This window comes from Pseudonaja textilis, chromosome 4, assembly GCF_049901715.1.
Source record: "Pseudonaja textilis isolate UNSWEBS1 chromosome 4, rPseTex1.2, whole genome shotgun sequence".
In the NCBI taxonomy this organism is placed as follows: domain Eukaryota; kingdom Metazoa; phylum Chordata; class Lepidosauria; order Squamata; family Elapidae; genus Pseudonaja; species Pseudonaja textilis.
In genome coordinates, this window is record NC_141993.1 from 9,480,829 (window position 1) to 9,498,092 (window position 17,264).

The 17,264-nt window shown below is 43.3% G+C and overlaps 1 protein-coding gene across 5 annotated transcripts in view; it reads right to left on the reverse strand.

Moving 5' to 3' along the window:
- KAT6B (lysine acetyltransferase 6B) overlaps positions 1-17,264 on the reverse strand; it is a 97,002-nt gene that overhangs the window by 46,655 nt on the left and 33,083 nt on the right. For 3 of the 5 annotated variants that reach the window (XM_087933836.1, XM_026710966.2, XM_087933837.1), the window contains exons 7-8: positions 11,230-11,362; positions 518-1,440 (exon numbers count right to left, since the gene is read on the reverse strand). In XM_087933836.1, coding sequence (XP_087789962.1) covers positions 518-1,440; positions 11,230-11,362 — 1,056 coding nt within the window. The remainder of the gene's footprint in view (positions 1-517; positions 1,441-11,229; positions 11,363-17,264) is intronic. The other 2 variants (XM_087933838.1, XM_087933839.1) reach the window with 2 other exon arrangements.

The following is a 17,264-nucleotide window of genomic DNA, read 5'->3' on the forward strand; positions in this document are numbered from 1 at the left end:
AATAGAGGAATAGATGGGGGTTCCCCCCCCCCATAAAGATATGTTTATAAATAAAAAAACCAGAAGGAATAAATTTCACAATCGTACAGATTCAGCGTTGTATAGCAGGGTAGCATTTTTCATGGGGGAAAAAAAAAAACACAATGGAGGAGAAGGAAGATGAAATGCCGAAAAGGAGGGCGGGAATCCTAACGATTATTGCCAAGGCAGGACCGTAAGCACAGAAAGGGCATCGAACGCAATGAAGCGGCTATACCGCTACGCAACCAGAAAAAGCGGCAGCCAGAGCAGGAAGCAATGCGAATGGGAAAGCCACAGCAGACACAGGACTGACAAAACGAGATGAGGTAACGTTAGTTGGGAAAGCGCTATTGGCAAGGTTAGTCGGCGTTAGTGACAAGATCGATGCTCGCTGCTTCGATGTCAGAGTGAAGTAAGAACAACCTTGGTGACAAAATAAGAACTTGGATCTGGAAGGGATGCAGGTTTTAATTGGGCACTTGGACCTGTTGCTTACCATCGTCCTGATCAGGCTTAATTCTTCCGTCTGCCAAGCTCCCCTTCCCTGGTGAGGGGATCCCCATCTGAGGGCTCACTTTATACTTTAATCTGCCTAGAACCACGGGCTTTTTAAGGACAGTTGTCCGCTCCAAGCCAGCAACTGCTTTGAAAGCATGTCCTCCAGACACAGCCCAACCAGTGGCGGTGGGAGGAGAAACCGGCCCACCGCTAATCTCTTCCTTTCCGCAGAAAGCAGGATTAGGCGCGGGCGCGGGAGAGCGCACTGCTTTGCGATGCCAACGCTTGGGAGGGGCATAACAGGGCTGCCCCTTTGGGCGCGACTGTCCCTGAGCAGCGTAAATGTGAGAAAGTCCATCGAAAAGCTGGCTGTGATTAGGTAGGCCGCTAAAGGAGAGCACGCTTGGCCGACCGGAGGAACTCTGGGGAGAACCAGAAGAGATGGAAGTGCCGGGCTTTTGTGACCTGGGGCTCTGACCAGAGGCGGGGGCCGGGGGCGGAAGTGAAGAAGGTTTTAGCTTTTGTGTGGTACCTGTAGCCAATACATGAGAAGTACAGGAGGGTTTCTGAGAGGCCATTTTCCTTGGACGATAATGCTTTGAAAAGTCAATTATTTCACCTCGTGATCTGCGACCATCGGGTGACGGTGTGAAAAACTTAGTGAGGCCATCAATGAGCCCCTGGGTTTTCTTGTTAACGTTAAGTGTAGCGGCAGGTATGTAGGTGGAGGTGATGGTGGTGATTTTGGTGGCGGTGGCACCAGGCCAGGTGAGGTCTGTAACAGCCAATCTGCTGCTTGAATCCTTCACAGATGCAGCATGACCAGATGAAGGTGTGGTACAGACTTTAGTCTTTTGACCCCTACCAGGTGACCCCCTTCCTGGGAATGCATTCTTGGATCCTTCTGCACTGGGAACAGACCTAGCAAAGAAAAATGAAGGAAAAGGAGAACGGTCAGAGCAGAGAAGCAACAGGCCATACCTGGGTATCCAGAGAATCAACTGTTCTGAGCCAGCCTTCACGGCAGTGAGAAACCGCTGACTCACAAGTAAAACAAAACCCATTTTTCTTAATAAAGACAAATAGTCTTTTTTCACGTTGGATAGACAAAACCAAAAATAATTAATAAGAGCCTTCTCCCCTGCTAAAACAGGGCTCTGTTCACATGAGAACTCAAGAAAAAAAGTCCTTGTCAACTCGTAAAACATTTCTATGTTGTTTTAGTAGTTGCCATTAAAAAGGGGGGGAGGGGTGTGAAAGGAAATCTGGAAGGGCAGCGCAGCAGTTTGAAATCGAAAGTACATTCCAACTCTTATCTTTAAAAGATTGTAACTAAAATACCAGAGCTTTTGCCGGCAAATATATTTAATTGGAGAACATAAATGATGACACCCAGCTTGTGAACGTGCTCAATTGGAGAATCTCATTTATGACACATCAAGGGAGGAGGGGGGAAACAGGGTCACAGGTGACTGTAAATTATGTATGCCGGAGTTGGCTTCATACAGGGCAGTGCCAGTATGTTGCCTCTAATAAATCCTTTGAAGTTTTTTGAAGTTTGGCTGAAGAATCATAATTTAATTAGGGCAATTTCTGGAATCTTGATACCTTCATTGAGTAAGCCATGCAGAAACTATTCCTGTTCACATCAGCTGAGGCAAATCCACTCCCTGTTATTTCCTAGCAGGGAGACTCGGTTGGCACCTCAAATATAGAGCAATTAGTCCCGATAAAACCTGGTTCTGGCAAAGGAATCCGACTTGACTGATGTACACTGGAAAACGAATGGTTGTCTGCGACAACAAGCCACTCTCAAAACCTTACTATTTATTTCCCAGCCAGGAAGAGGCTGGCTAGTGTCTACAACTTCTTTTTCCTGAGAGCTGGCTTATTGTTTTCCTTTGCTCTCCTCTCCTCTCTATCCATGTGCACATCTTGGATGGGCCCCATCTGTTCCTCCCCCTTCAGGTCCTGAAGACAGCTCTCTGAGGGTGGACAGAAGGCCCCGGCTCTACCTCTGCTTCCTCATCAGAGCCTTCCAAAGGCTCCAAAGCTGGTCCAGGATCCCCCTTCTCCTCCTCATCTGGCTCTGCTGCTAGCTCTGCCGGTCAGACGACAGGCTACAACATCAACCTGCTTTTCTCACAACAACAAAAAACAGGCCTAGGCTATAAGCTCACTCCTTTTGGGTGTTCAAAGCAGACCCACTTAAGGGGACCAGCTTCCACTGCCAGAGCACAGGTAGTCTTCAACCTGTGACCATTCAAGGTTACAACAGCACTGTCAAAAGCGGCACATGTGACTGTTTCTCATACTTAATGACCGTTGCAGCCTCTTCATGGTCACATGATCAAAATTTGGATGCTTGGCAGTTGGTGTGTGTTTATGACGGTTGCCGTCTCCCGGGGTCATGCGACTCCCCTTTTGCGATCTTCTGACAAGAAAAGTCAACAAGGAAAGCAGTGATGGGAGGTGCTGCCAGTTCGTGCTGGTTCTAGAAAACTGGTAGCTCCAGTGAGGAGTTGGCCCCACCCACCCGCCCCTGCTCTTTCCTGTTCCATCACCTTGTTTTTTTAGCTCAGCTGATTTGCACGGCATAGCGGATTGCCACACCTCAGCTGTTTTACTCACCAGCGATGACATGGAAGGTAAGTTTTTAAGCTTAAAATGGCTGGTTATTGAATGCTGCACCCGCACATAAACCGTGCATACGTGCGCGAACCACACACTCATAGAATTGGTTGTTAAACTGACTGCAATCCTCCACTGGAGGAAAGCTGGATTCCCTTAGGATGGTGTTACTAACTTAACAACTGCAGTGATTCGCTTACAAACTGTAGAAGAAAGGTGATAAAATGGGTCAAAACTCACTTAAGAACTGCCTTGCTTAACAACAGAAAGTTTGGGCTCAATTGTTGTTGTAAGGCAAGGACTACTGGTTCAATAATGTTTTTATCGTTCTACAGGTGCCACCTGCATGTAGACTTAAATCATGCACTTCAGTGTTTCTTAACCTTGGCAACTTTGAGATGGGTGGACTTCAACTCCCAGAATTCCCCAGCCAGTTTTGCTTCATTTATATACTCTGTTTCAATAAATGTCCTGGTAAAACCTTATTTTAAGATAGTCCCTGTTCTATTTCAGTACCAGAACCTGCCTAGTATTGTAGATAAAGCCCAATTTTATTTTTAAAACTGCTTGATTTTTATTTATTCTGATGATGATAATATTATGCAATAAACCTCAGTGTTGGAAGGAAATATTGTGAGACACCTCAGAGCTTTTGCATGAAATAGAAAATGCAAAGATTGTGAAGCTTTCTGTATGTTAAGGGTGTTACAGATCCACAAAGAGGTATAATGCACTTTTACCAAGTGTAAATGGAGAGTCACTTGCAAAAACACAAGATCCATTCCTTTCCTATATTTTCTACTGTTTCTTAAAATCAGGTAAGTGCTTTCCCAGAATTGCCATTAATCGTAATTAGGTAACGGTAAAGGTTCCCCTCGCACATACGTGCTAGACGTTTCCGGCTCTAGGGGGCGGTGCTCATCTCTATTAAAATGCCAAAGAACCAGCGCTGTCCAAAGACGTCTCCATGGTCATGTGGCCGGCATGACTAAACGCCGAAGGCGCATGGAACGCTGTTACCTTCTCACCAAAGGTGGTCCCTATTTTTCTACTTGCATTTTTATGTGCTTTTGAACTGCTGGGTTGGCAGAAGCTGGGACAAGTAACAGGAGCTCACTCCATTACACGGCGCTAGGGATTCGAACCACCAACCTTTCTGATCGACAAGCTCAGCGTCTTTAGCCACTGAGCCACTGCATCCCATATTATTAACATTAATCATATCAATATGAATTGTATTAATATTAATCATAGCTAAATGATATTAAATTCAGACTACATTTTAACACCAACTAAACCCCACGGCCGCCACCCCCAAATGTTTTAGAAACAGTCCCAGAGTTGCACTCGAGCCATTTCATAGCAAGGAAACAAATAAGAAACAATTTTAAAAATTGTTTAAAAGGTCCAAACACTTAACGTTTTGTAGAGTTTTATTTTCCCTGGGGGAAAAAAAACCTGCCTTGTCTACTATAGCCGTTTAAGAAAAAAGCTGAGCCCATTGATTTTCAACCAGTCCCATGACACCTTAGATAGCCAGAAGTCAGTTCTTCTTAACGGAGTGACAGTATGTTCTCTAACAAATTCCGCACAGGTGTCGAACCTACGTGACAAGAAGTCAATGAGCAGTTCCAGTAAACCATATTGTTCCTTGAAGAAGGTCACCGTGTCTATTGCCAGATTCTGAATTAAAAGAACTTTGCCGGAATGGAACAGCATCCCTGAGGCTACCAGGCTGATTTGATAACCATGGTAGCAATTTACGGACCTCATACAATATAAAGTTAATACACTTTACCCAGCATAATATACAATTAGGACAGTTTAACCCTACTAATAACATACACTGACTGTATGTGAGGCTGCATCTGGCAAATTAAAATGCCTGCCTCGGGAGCATAGTTACAATTGCAATACACATCCAGAGGGTCACAACAGATAAGCTTCAAGCTGATTTATTCTAAGGCAACAACTATAAAAACAAAATTCAGACAATGCAGAGGAAGGCAATATCACAAATGTAGGATGCTCTTGTATAATACATATATAGATGATTACTTACAAAAATACCACTTTTATATCAGCCATAAAATGCCACTTAAAGTAAATTAGTTTCTAAAGAAGAATGTTGTTCTACATACCATTAAGACCAAAATGCAAACACAGTAATTTATTTTTCTTTAACAGCAAAAAAAAAAAAAAAGTGCGCAAGCATAGGAAAAAGTTACAGAGGCGTAAATAAAATTAACAACAAAGGAAAACAGACACTGGGGAAGGAAGGAGTGAGAAGTACTGAAATTGTAGTGAGGAAGTTTGCTTAAGGAAGCACTAAAAGGTTAAAGAAACCACTTTTTAAAAGTAAATGTCAAACCCATCTCAGTGGTAGTGTTAGTGATTAAAAGGAGGATATTTCACGTTCTTGTTCATTTTACGAGAATGAACGAGAAAGCGAATATCCACAGACAGGAAGAATTACCCAAGTGAAAATCAACAGAAATATAGTGTAATTACCTCAAATCAATTTAATCCCTTCATACATCTCACTGAATATTAAATATTCTATTGTGTTTCCCTGAAAATAAGATCCTCTCTTATATTTTTTTTGCCACCAAAAAAGGCACCAGGTCTTATTTTCGAGGGATGCCCTCAACTGACTAACCTCACTTGTGTGCGTTGCCCCTAGCCTCCTTTTTGCTATCAGAGGCCTTCGGGAACTTCTTGTTCTGAGACTGGCAAGGCTTTCCCGAAGGCCTCTGCAGCCAATAGGATCGATCCAGAGCTTTATTATCAGCTATAGAGGCCTTCAGGAAAGCCTTACCAGTCTTGCTGGCTGCAGAATGGGCCAGCAAGGCAGTGATGGGATGTGCGAGGCCTGGCTACACCTGTCCAAAGGTAAGTAGTAGGACAGCTCCACCCTCTCATCTCCAACCTAGCTTAATTTTTACCCATGCACTCTGGAGTGGGTTAATTAGGGCTTATTTTGGGCACAGGTGTAAAAATCAAGCTAGGACTTACTTTCAGGGTAGTTCGCATTTTCAGGGAAACAGCGTATAGGAGGCATCTCCCCCCCCCCACACACACACTTAATAGAAGAACTATAGGTAACGTTAACAGTTTTAACATGAATGGAAAGGTCAATCTAAGGTACCCATTTGGTTTAAGGAAGGTGGCATCGTCTCATTAGGTCCATCATTGAGTGTTCGTTCTCATGTACTGCTAAGTTTATTAGCTACTGGCAATCGGCAATGTGATTGCTCTTCTAATCTTTCCACATAGCTGTTTGAACATTTCAAATCCTGGTATTAGCTATGAAGCTACAGCTGAGATAGCGACAGAGATTTATCTCTTTTTTAGATTTTTTTTAAAATTCTGGCTTTATTATTTTTCTAAATAACTCAAGGGGGTGAACATACCTAATACTCCTCACTCTTCTTTTCCCAACAACAATATCAACTCTGTTAGGTTGGTTGGGCGAGAGAGAGGGACTGGCCCAAAGTCACTCCAGGCTTTCATGTTTAAGGTGGAGCTAATGCTCACCACCTCCTGGTGATTGGCCCAAAGTCACCCAGCCAGCTTTCATACCCAAGGCAAGACTAGAACTTACCATCTCCTGGTTTCTAGTCTGGTGCCTTCACTACTACACAAACTCACTAATAACTAGTAGATGCTAAGCCATGTATTTTCACATTATTGTTCAAGCCACAAAGGTAAATTAAGCAGTAGCGTTTCTGTATTATTCCCTCAATAATGTGGGTCAATTTAATTTATCTACATATTTTATACATCATAGTTTTTTATGATTTGTTTTCTTATTAATAAAAAAGAGAAAGAAAAGCAAATCACAAAAATAATGGTGGAGGCTGATATATTATCACAAAAAAGGGGAGAAAATCACATGAAGAATGTTTTAAAGAACGAAGTACAAAAAAATACGACAAAGATAAAACATAGCATGACATGTCATTGTCACAATAAATAGCTACAGTTCAAAAATAGCATTTTGTGGGAGATATAATAAGGATTGTACTTCTATAAAACGTATGTTTCTACAATGTCCTATACCAGCGTTGGTGAACCTTTTTGGCACCAAATGCTGAAATGGGAGCATGCGTGTGTGTGCTGTAAACCAGAAGAGCAGCTACCCGGTATACATGCATGCGCCGGGTGGCTGCTCTTCCGGTTTCTGGTGCGCGCATTCCCATCAGCCACCTGCTCCTCGCACACGCATGCGTGCCAGAAACCAGAAGACCAGGTGGCCAGCGCACATGCATATGCCAGAAATCAGAAGGTCATCCTCCCGGTGCACGCATGCACACTGGGTGGCAGATCTTCTGGTTTCTGGCGATCCCAAAGGGCGATGGCTCACAGGCCTGGAGAGATGGCTCTGTGTGCCACTTCTGGCATGCGTGGCATAGGGTTTGCCATCACAGTCCTATACCTACTGAGGCTAAATGTTAGGGGAAAACAGTACATGGATTTTGACAACCGGACAACATGAATGGATTCTCCATGTCTATGCCCTTTCTATGGCTGAAAAATAGAGGCTGAAGCAGAGAGCAGTTAAATACACTGACAATCAGACTGGGCTTGTCATTTACAAGCAAATTGTCTACAGACATAAACTTTGCATAGGGAAGTGTATTGAAACCTGGAACACTTAAACAGGATGACAGTAGGTTTTTTTTTTAAAGATGAGAAAAATGTACTGTACATACAGTATTTGAATAAAATTTGCATTATAGCTCTTTTTTTTTTTTTAAACATAGAGAAGGCTTACATTCTCAAGGTATTTCTGCCTGATCTGCTAAATCTTGTCTCTTTTAACACTATAATGAGAACTAATTTGCTGGTGACTGACGCTATTGAAAATCGTTGAGCGTTCATAAGATGCGTTGGCTAAACAATCTCTATTTTAAAAACATATATATATTTAATCCAGAAGTGGGATGTTACCGGTTCGGCCCGGTTCTATAGAACCGGTAGCTCTGAAGAGAAGCAGACACCGAACCAGTTTGGTGTCTGCTGCTCTGTTTGGCCTATTCGCCCACCCGGGGTTCTTGGGTGTCCTTTATTTCCTGTTTTTTTCAGCCTCAGTTGCTTTGCATGGCACAGCTGAAGTTGAAAAAGCAGGAAAAAAGAAGAGTTTGAAATGTTTGCCTGGTTTTGGGCAAAAGTTGCTCTTTTTTTAATAAAAAATTCAATATTTACATAAATATTTATAATATTTACATACAAGCCACGCCCAGCCGGTCACATGACCACCGAGCCACACCCACAAATTAGGCCACACCCAGAGAACCAGTTGTTAAGAAATTTGAATCCCACCCCTGATGAACATGGCATCACTATCGCAAACCAACTAAAGCCATCTAAAGCATCCTAAGTAAACCGAAAGACTCAGCATCCCCAGAAGGAAAACAAACAAACAAACAAACAAACAAACAAACAAACAAGAGTCATCTACAAAATACCCTGCATGGATTATACCAGCCACCATGTAGGACAAAACAGGCAGAAGACATAATGAAAGCTCCTTCACAACACAGAGACAGGCTTAACTATAGTTTCAACTGGGAAACTGCGAGCACCTACACCGGGGTCACCAACCTTTTGGACCTCAGGGACCACCAAACTCATAATTTTAAATCCCGCGGACCACTAATATGAATTTTGACTGACGGTGGCTTGCTGATGTTTTCCCAGGGTCTCTGCAGAAAGCAGCAGAGACCCTGGGAAAATCCCCCAAAAAGATTGCAGGAAAATTTCCTACCAATCATTCCTTATTTGAGTTCGCAGGATACCGTCTCCAGCTCCATTCTCAGGGGGAGAGAAAGAGAGAGAGAGAGAGAGACTTTTGGCTTCATGCAAAGAAAGCAGCAGAAGCAGCAGAAATCTTTCTTTCTCTCCCCCAAACTCCGCCAGAAATGAGCCTTCGTGAGACTTGTTGCGCTGACGCAGCCTCTTGGAGCAGGATGCCTTGCAGGATCCCAAAGATTCATTTGTGGCGGAATTTGTGGGAGAGAAAGAAAGACTTTTGCTGCTTTCCTTGTGTGCGGCCAAAAGCAAAAGAAAGAAGCGGAAAGAAGCAGCTTGGTGGCCAAGCACTCACGTAGGGTGCCTGGGGCAAGTTCCCCACCCCCTCCACCCTTTCCCCCCTCTGGTCACTACCTTGTGTTGTTTGCAATGCAAGCGACACAAGCCTTGGGTTCCCGCAGGCCATGTGGCCTTGTGTCCCCACGCAGCCTGAATTAATTGCTTTGGGGGTGACATTTCTCTTCAAACCACCAAAATTTTCTCACGGACCACCAGTGGTCCCTGACTCACTGGTTGGCAACCACTGTCCTAGACCAAAGCAAGTCCAAAATTGCTAGGGAATTCTTGGAAGCTGGGCCCTCAAAGCACAAACACAGAGACTATAAATCTATGTATAAATCCTTCCATTCCCCCATCGTCCAGTCTGAGCCGAAGGAAGTTTCTTAGATGAGAAGCGAAACATCTTCAAAGAAAAAGGGGAAAAAAAACACACACCAGAAAGTCCAGTTGCCTCTTGAAAAAGCACCTTTGAGACAACCGTGACCTGGATGACAGAGAATCTCCATAGAGAACACAAACTTCTTCTGGATGAAAAGCAATTATCTCACAGGTAAGAACCTATGATGCTCTTTGCATTTGGGGCATGCTGTACTCACTCGCCCTTGCTCTAGAGGTTGGGGCAGTGGTGGGATTCAAATATTGTTGCTACCAGTTCAGTGGGTGTGGCTTGATGGGCGCGCTTTGCACGCGTGCACACACTTAGCGTGCCTGCGCGCGCCAAACTCACACTTTGCGCAGGCACAGAGGTGTTCTAACTTGCCTCCTGCAAGCCTGCACGATCCTGCTCGCTTCAGCACCTGCCGCGAAGCGCTATTCTGTGCCGCGCAAAGCAGCTGTGCTTCAAATTCAGTGGATAAAGGTGAGTACGGGACCCAGGTGGGCAGGTGGGCCCAACAGCAGAGCCATTAGAGCAGCGGAGAGAATCGGTTCAGTCTCTGCTGCTCATCGCTACTACCGGCTCTCCAGAACCGGGCAGAACCGGTCGAATACCACCACTGAGTTGGGGTAAAGGACCAGGTAACTATGGGTAACTATGGGTAACTATGGACCAGGTAAGCTTTGAGTAACTATGCAAACCATTCTGCCAAACAAGACATGCATCAAGATATTCCAATGCATTTTTAAAAATGCCGTGATTTTAATCTCCTAATTCTGTACATATAAAAGCAAAGGGGGAAAAAGAACACAAATAAATGTATATAATATTTACATACAAGCCACGCAAATAAAAAAATACTATTCCAGTGCACTTCTTAAAATAACTTGATTTTAATCTCCTAGGTCTGTACATCTCTATCCATAAAAAGCAAACAATAAATACGACATTTGAAATTAGAGAGCAAGAGGATAAACAATTTTATAAAATTTGGGACCTTTTCTACCAATGGTTGGATGATAAAATACAATAATAGAATATTTAGAATGTTAGATAATAAGGAATATCTTGGTTTTTTCTTTTTCTTTTGTTATTTGACATCATATCTATAAAGTGTTTTTTAGGATAGATTTGGTATGATTATATGATTTGCTGTAGAATAAACTACCTAAATTATAGTTATCTCATAAAGTATGAATGAATAAAATCATAGTCAAATGATTTTTTAATAATGATATGAGGATATATAAGTTTGGATTGATAATACGAGTTATTATGTAATATAACTGTAATTGAGACTACGAAATGAATGCACAAAACTGATGAACCAACCGACACACTGCTTGTATATATGTATGGAAGAGAGCTGATGTTTTTATGCTTTGTTTGTTTTGTTTGTTTTTAAAAAAACCAATAAAATTGTTTTTTTAAAAAAAGCAAACAATAAATAAATAAAAACAAATACCACGAGGTGTACTGAGGGAGAAGGAGGTTTGTCCATCCAACAAGCAGCTTATCGTGGGAGGGGGAAATTATTATTCATCTCATTTTAAAGGGATTATAAGGAAGGGATCTCCTTAACAGAAAGAAGAACGAGGCAGCATACTTACAACATTTGTTGCTTTAGTTTGTTTTTTGGCCGTCCAATTGGTTTTGCGTAGCGTCGCCTTATCTGGGAAGCTCGCTCGTGAAGCAATTTCCTTCCTTTTTTCTTTGGTCTGCAGACTTGACAAACCCACATACCTGTATACAATATGAAACATGGAGCTGATTAATTCTGCTACCCTTGTGATGACCCAAAGGGGCGTGGCACAAAGGCAACACAGTCCAATAAGCAATAAGAGTCCCTTTATTATCTCCAACTTTGCCCCCAATGTCCAGGTTACCTTCGGCTGGAGAAAAAACTCTCCCAGGAATAGCCTTTGACTGCAGAAGATTAAGTCCAAAACATGGTCAACACAAACTATAACTTAAAATCCAAACAACCCAAATTGAAGTAATTAGCTTGACAGGGAAGGAGGAGGAATTTCAGACTCAAAAGCACAGCAAAACTCACACAGCTGGGACAGATAAGCCACAACGATACAAGATAAGTTCACGTTTGCTCCCAACAGTTTGCTGCGCGCAGCTTCCTTTTTTTTATACACTGTGTTCCCAGCTGCAGCTAATGAAGGGAATCAGGACCCTTTCCTCCCCATAAGCCAAGCAATCCACATTGCTCTCTTCTCCATTCCTCCCTGCGTGCCCTAGGATAAAAAGGGGATGGGCTTGGGTCTTCCTCTGAATTCCCTCTGCCTTGCTCTACCTCTCTCCTGCTCTGCCCAGCAGGTTTTGCCCTTCCCCAGTTTCTTCCACAGCCAATGGAGCCACACTCCCAGTCCCTGTCAGCTGTCCCCGTCCTAGTCAGATTCCGACAGGGGCATGACAAGCCCTTCACCTTCATCATAGTTTTCCAAGTCAACTGATTGTTGAGAGACAATAGTCAGCTCCAATGAGCCTCTTGCATCAAGTAAAACCCAAATGCCTTGACATAAAGAGGAACATATGACAGCAAGGTTCACCTATTCATACCATGCAGGTGAATGGGCTATCCATGCCTTTCAAGCTGGGTATGAAAAGACATACTGGTAGGTATCAACATCCAACAGTAGTATCTAGATTTCTTTTCAGTCATGAAAAAAGACAGCAGAGATTACTCTTTTTCAAAAGAAAATGTTTTTGGAAGTTCTGTTTACAGATTTCAATATTCGTAGCTCAGGGCTGAACTCTGGGATCCTTCGTGCTCTCGGAGTTTGGTTGTTTTCTTACAGATTATACTACCCAAAGTAGGTAAAGATCACCGTGCTAGAAAGGAGAAGCTCTCTCCACTCTCCGCTCACCTGAGTGTTGCTCACTTGTGAGGAAGTATTTGGGCCTTTTTGTTTCCTGTTGGCTCTTTTTAATGATATGTAGATGTTGTTTATCTTATGTGCCCGTTGATGTCTGATTTGTATTGAGTTGCTCAGCTTCTAAGAATCCCTAGCATTTTTGGACTTGGTTTGATCTAGGATGCTCAGAGTTTCCCAATTAAAACTATGGTTAAGTCTGTTCACGTGTAGTGAAATGAAGATGTTTTCATCATGTCTTCTGCCAGTCTTCCTCCTGTTTTGTCCTACATGGTGGCTGTTACAGTCCATGCACTGTATTTTGTAGAGGAGTCCTGTTTTTTTTCTTCTTTCTTCTTCTGGGGCAGCTGGATCTTTAGATTTACTTAGGATGTTTTGGATAGCTTTAGCTGGTTTGTATGCTATAGTGATGCCTTATTCATAGATTAAATACACACACACATACATACACACACACACAAACACACATCTTTATAATAGAAAGTGTTTAGCCTTTGTATCTTATGAACTCTCAGTGATTTTCAATATTTTATGGTAAACAATCATCATAAATTAGGTTTAGTGCAGAGGATAAACTTCTATTTTAAACAACTCCCAGACAATTTTATTCTTTCCTTTAGACTATATTTTGGGGGCATGTTCCCTATCTTTCACTCCAAGTATTTATCACCTGGGACAGGGACTTGCTATTATCTGTCAGGTGCTTTTACTAAAATAACAAAGATGCTTCGTGATGGATTTTGATGGAACCAGGTTATGTTTTCATAGCCAAACTGCTGAATGGATAGGATAGCAGGACATAAATTGCTTGGAACCATGAACTGAAACTCAGGATTCTTCAACTATCACATTTTTTGAGAAATGTGGAAGGTTGTACTTTTTCACACAACCCTAAGACAGCAGAAATATATTTATTCAACCTGAAGGTGATGCAAAAATCCATGCAGGTGTGGACTAAAACTCATCTCTCCTCTCTTAACAAATAGTAGAAAATATTTTTTCTATCAATAAGGCCCTGAATGGAAAGCAGCCCCCTCCTTCCTCAAAATCTTCCTCAGTTTGTGAAGAAAAGTTCACACACACACAAGTACAAACACTTCTATCACAACCTATTCCTCTTTCTGTAGTACACATGAATAGGATACTTGACATTCCAATTTCTTTTTTTATTACAAGGTATATCTTCTGTGTAAGGTAAACGTTCCCCTCACACACACATGCTAGTCGTTTCCAGCTCTAGGGGGCGGTGCTCATCTCCGTTACAAAGCCAAAGAGCCAGTGCTGTCCGAAGATGTCTCCATGGTCATGTGGCCGGCAGGACGAAACGCTGAATGCACACGGAACGCTGTTACCTTCCTACCAAAGATGGTTCCTATTTTTCAATGTGCATTTTTACATGCTTTCGAACAGCTAGACTGGTAGAAGCTGGGACAAGTAACGGGGAGCTTACTCCCTTACACGGCGCTAGGGATTCGAACTGCCGACCTTTCTGATCAACAAGCTCATCGTTTTAGCCACCGCATCCCCTATCCTCTGTGTAGGAAACCCCAAATACAATTTTTCATTGTCAATCAACAAAAATGGTCAATAAGACACAACCATCCCCACTGTCCAGTCCCTTTGTCCCTTCCTTCCTCTCCTTTTAGGTGCTTTCATGATTCCTGGTGGATGGAACGGAGCAGAAAGAGAAGCAGCGCTTGAGCTGTTGTTAAAGAAGGGAAAACAGGCAGAACCCTGGAAATCAGCATCTTCCAAACAGCTCAGCAAAGGATGGATTTTGCTCAGCCCTGGGGGACTAGCAGACACAAAAAGGGAAAAGGCCGGCTGAGACCCAAAGTCTGCTTTACGGGAGAAAACAGCAAGGGAAGACAACAGTATAATCTCAACCAGGGGTGGGCTGCTATGGGTTCACACGGATTCGGGCAATTCTCTAGCTAAGATTCTGCGCAGTTTGGCAAACCGGTAAATCCCACCCTGGCTGGCTCTGCCCACCCCTCCCCGCCCCTCCCAAGAGTCCCCACGCGACCCAGGTTTTGGATGCCAGGTTAGTATGGGGCCCACACAGAGGCTCAGGGAGGGTGAAAAGTGGGTCTCCTGGAGGCTCCAGAAGTCTGGAAACAGGCCAGTTTCAAGCCCCCAAAGGGTCTCTGGAGCCCAGGGGAGGCCGTTTTCACCCTTCCAGAGGCTCGAGGAAAGCCTCCAGAGTCTGGGGGACGGCGAAACATGGGCCTCCCAGAAGTTCCCAAAGGCCAGAAATGAGCCTGTTTCCGGCCTCTGGAGGGCCTCCGAAGCTTGAGGGAGGCCATTTTCACCCTCCTGGAGATTCGAGGAAACCCTCTGGAGCCCAGGGAGGGCAAAAACGGCCTCCTTGCCCCCCCAGCAACCAGGCAGAGAACCACTTGCCGAAATTTTTGAAGCCCATCCCTGGTCTCAACTTGACAGCTAGTCATTTAATGTCTGTTCAAAGTTACAACGGCCCTAGAAAAAGTGACTTGTGGCCATTTTTCTCACTTACAACAACTGCAACATCCCCATGGCCACATGATCGAAATTGACAACTAGCTTGTATTTATGACAATTGTTCTGTGGGGGTCACGCATTCCCCTCTTGTGACCTTCTCACAATGGGGGAGCTGTTGTGGTTCGCCGGCAGCAGGTGTGGATGGCTGAGGTCTCAGAGAGTGAGGACTCGGGTGTGGGGCCTGCGTGTGATGCAGGGATGGGGCCAGGACTATCGGAGAGAGTGGTGCTGCCTTCAGAGATTGTGGAGGCTGGCAGCAGTGATGAAGAGGCCCCCGAGGAGCCTGTGCCCAGTGCGCTGGCGTGCAGGGCTGCTCGAAGGAAAGAGAAGCTGCAGCAACATGGGCAACTCAGAGTAAGGCTGCAAGGTGATGGCCCCTCCCTTAAGGGATAAAAGCCAGCCCTCAGAGGTGGGATTCTTTGCAGGAAGCAAAGAAGGTCTTGCACTTCAAGTCCTCATGGAAGTTCGGTCTATCTTGGTTTGTTTTTGGAGACTTTTGGTTTTGAATATTTCCTTGAACTTAATCTTGTGTTCTCGGCAGTCTCGCTCAACCTTGACAGGGCTTGCTCTTATCTGGGACAATTAGTTTTAACAGCACTTTGCTGTGAATGAACAGAATTTACAGAGACACATTAAAAAGAACAGGAGATAAATTCACTTAACAACCATGTTACCACCGTAACAACCACGGGGATTCACTAAACAGTGTTGTTTAACGTTGGCCTTCTGCGTTCTGAGTCCAGAAATGGAAATTTGAAAGATATAATTACCGTATTTCCCCATGTATAAGCACCCCCTTTGTATAAGCCACCCCCCCAATTTTTGGACTGTGAAGTTTTGAAAAAAATATTTTATTAGAGAAACAAGTTATGAAGAAAGAAAATTTACAAAGAAACAAAATTCGACGTCTAGATCTACAACTTCGGTCATGACGCCGAAGCGGTGCGGCGACGCTAGCAATCCACGCATCGGAACGAGAGTAGGAGCGAAGCATTCAGGCCGATGCCTAGCGTATGCATTTCTATCACGTACTCGCACTCGTAATCGTATCATCACGTACAATTTTTACAAAAAAGTATAGCATACTGCTGGAAAACCAGTTTATTCCTACTTTATTATTTTATGCATTTTTCACGTATAAAAAGTGTACCTGCTTTGTATATGCCACCCCCCTACTTTTTGGGCTTGAAAATTTTGGAAAAAAGGGGTGGCTTATACATGGGGAAATACGGTATGTAATGTAACATGGATGGGACTTTTGTTGATGATGAGTTTGCTGTCCGCCCCAGCACCACCACCAGCTAAAAAATATATTATTCTCTTCTTTAAATACCCGCTGTTACTCTTTGGGATGATATGCTCGATGCCCAATTTTTAAGTGGTTTTTTTTTCTTTTCTTTTCCAGCAGTTGCTTTCTCTATAACAACTTTTGTTCACTCATCTTAAAAGTAGCCTGACTGTTTCTAACCACGAACTCCTATCCTACTCATTTTCTTAATTTTTCAGTTCAGTTTCCTTTTTCCAAACCTGAGCTTGAGTAAGAAAATTAGAAGAAGCTTAGATACTTTTAAAAGGGATAACATTATTTGCAGGTGGTCCTTGACATATAACCATTCATTTAATGACCATTCAAAGTTTCAATGGCTCTGAGAAAAGTGTTTCTCCCACTTATGACCATTGTAGCTTCCCTCATGGCCACATGATTAAAATTCAGGCACTCGGCAACCGGCTCGTATTTATGACGAGCGTCATAACTCATGGCTGTTCCAGGGTCATGTCATCATTGCCCTTTATGATACCCCCAGCTGGCTTCCAACAGGGAAAGTGAATGTGGAAAGCCAAGTTCTCTTCACACCCTCATGATTTCACCGCACACAACTGGGGTAACCTGTTTTTAGCAATTGTGACGAGAAAGGTCATAAATGGGACCCAGCTCACTTAACAACTGTCTTGCTGAGCCACAGAAATTTGGGACTTTCCGCTGTGGTTGTAAGTCAAGGACTACACTGTACCTGTACTGACATAAGTGATAAGATTATACCGTAGTTGAGTATAGAGCCAGAGTGTAGACAATAAAACAATACATTATGAATAGCTTTTATTTGTGTTTGTTTGTTTGGTTTATTTTTATAGCTGCTCAACTCAATCAACGTCTCAAGAACTGGCTAGAAAGAATAAAACAGCATAACAAAATAAGGTTAGTTCTTGCAGATGAAAAAAAAAAGCAAAATAAATTCATT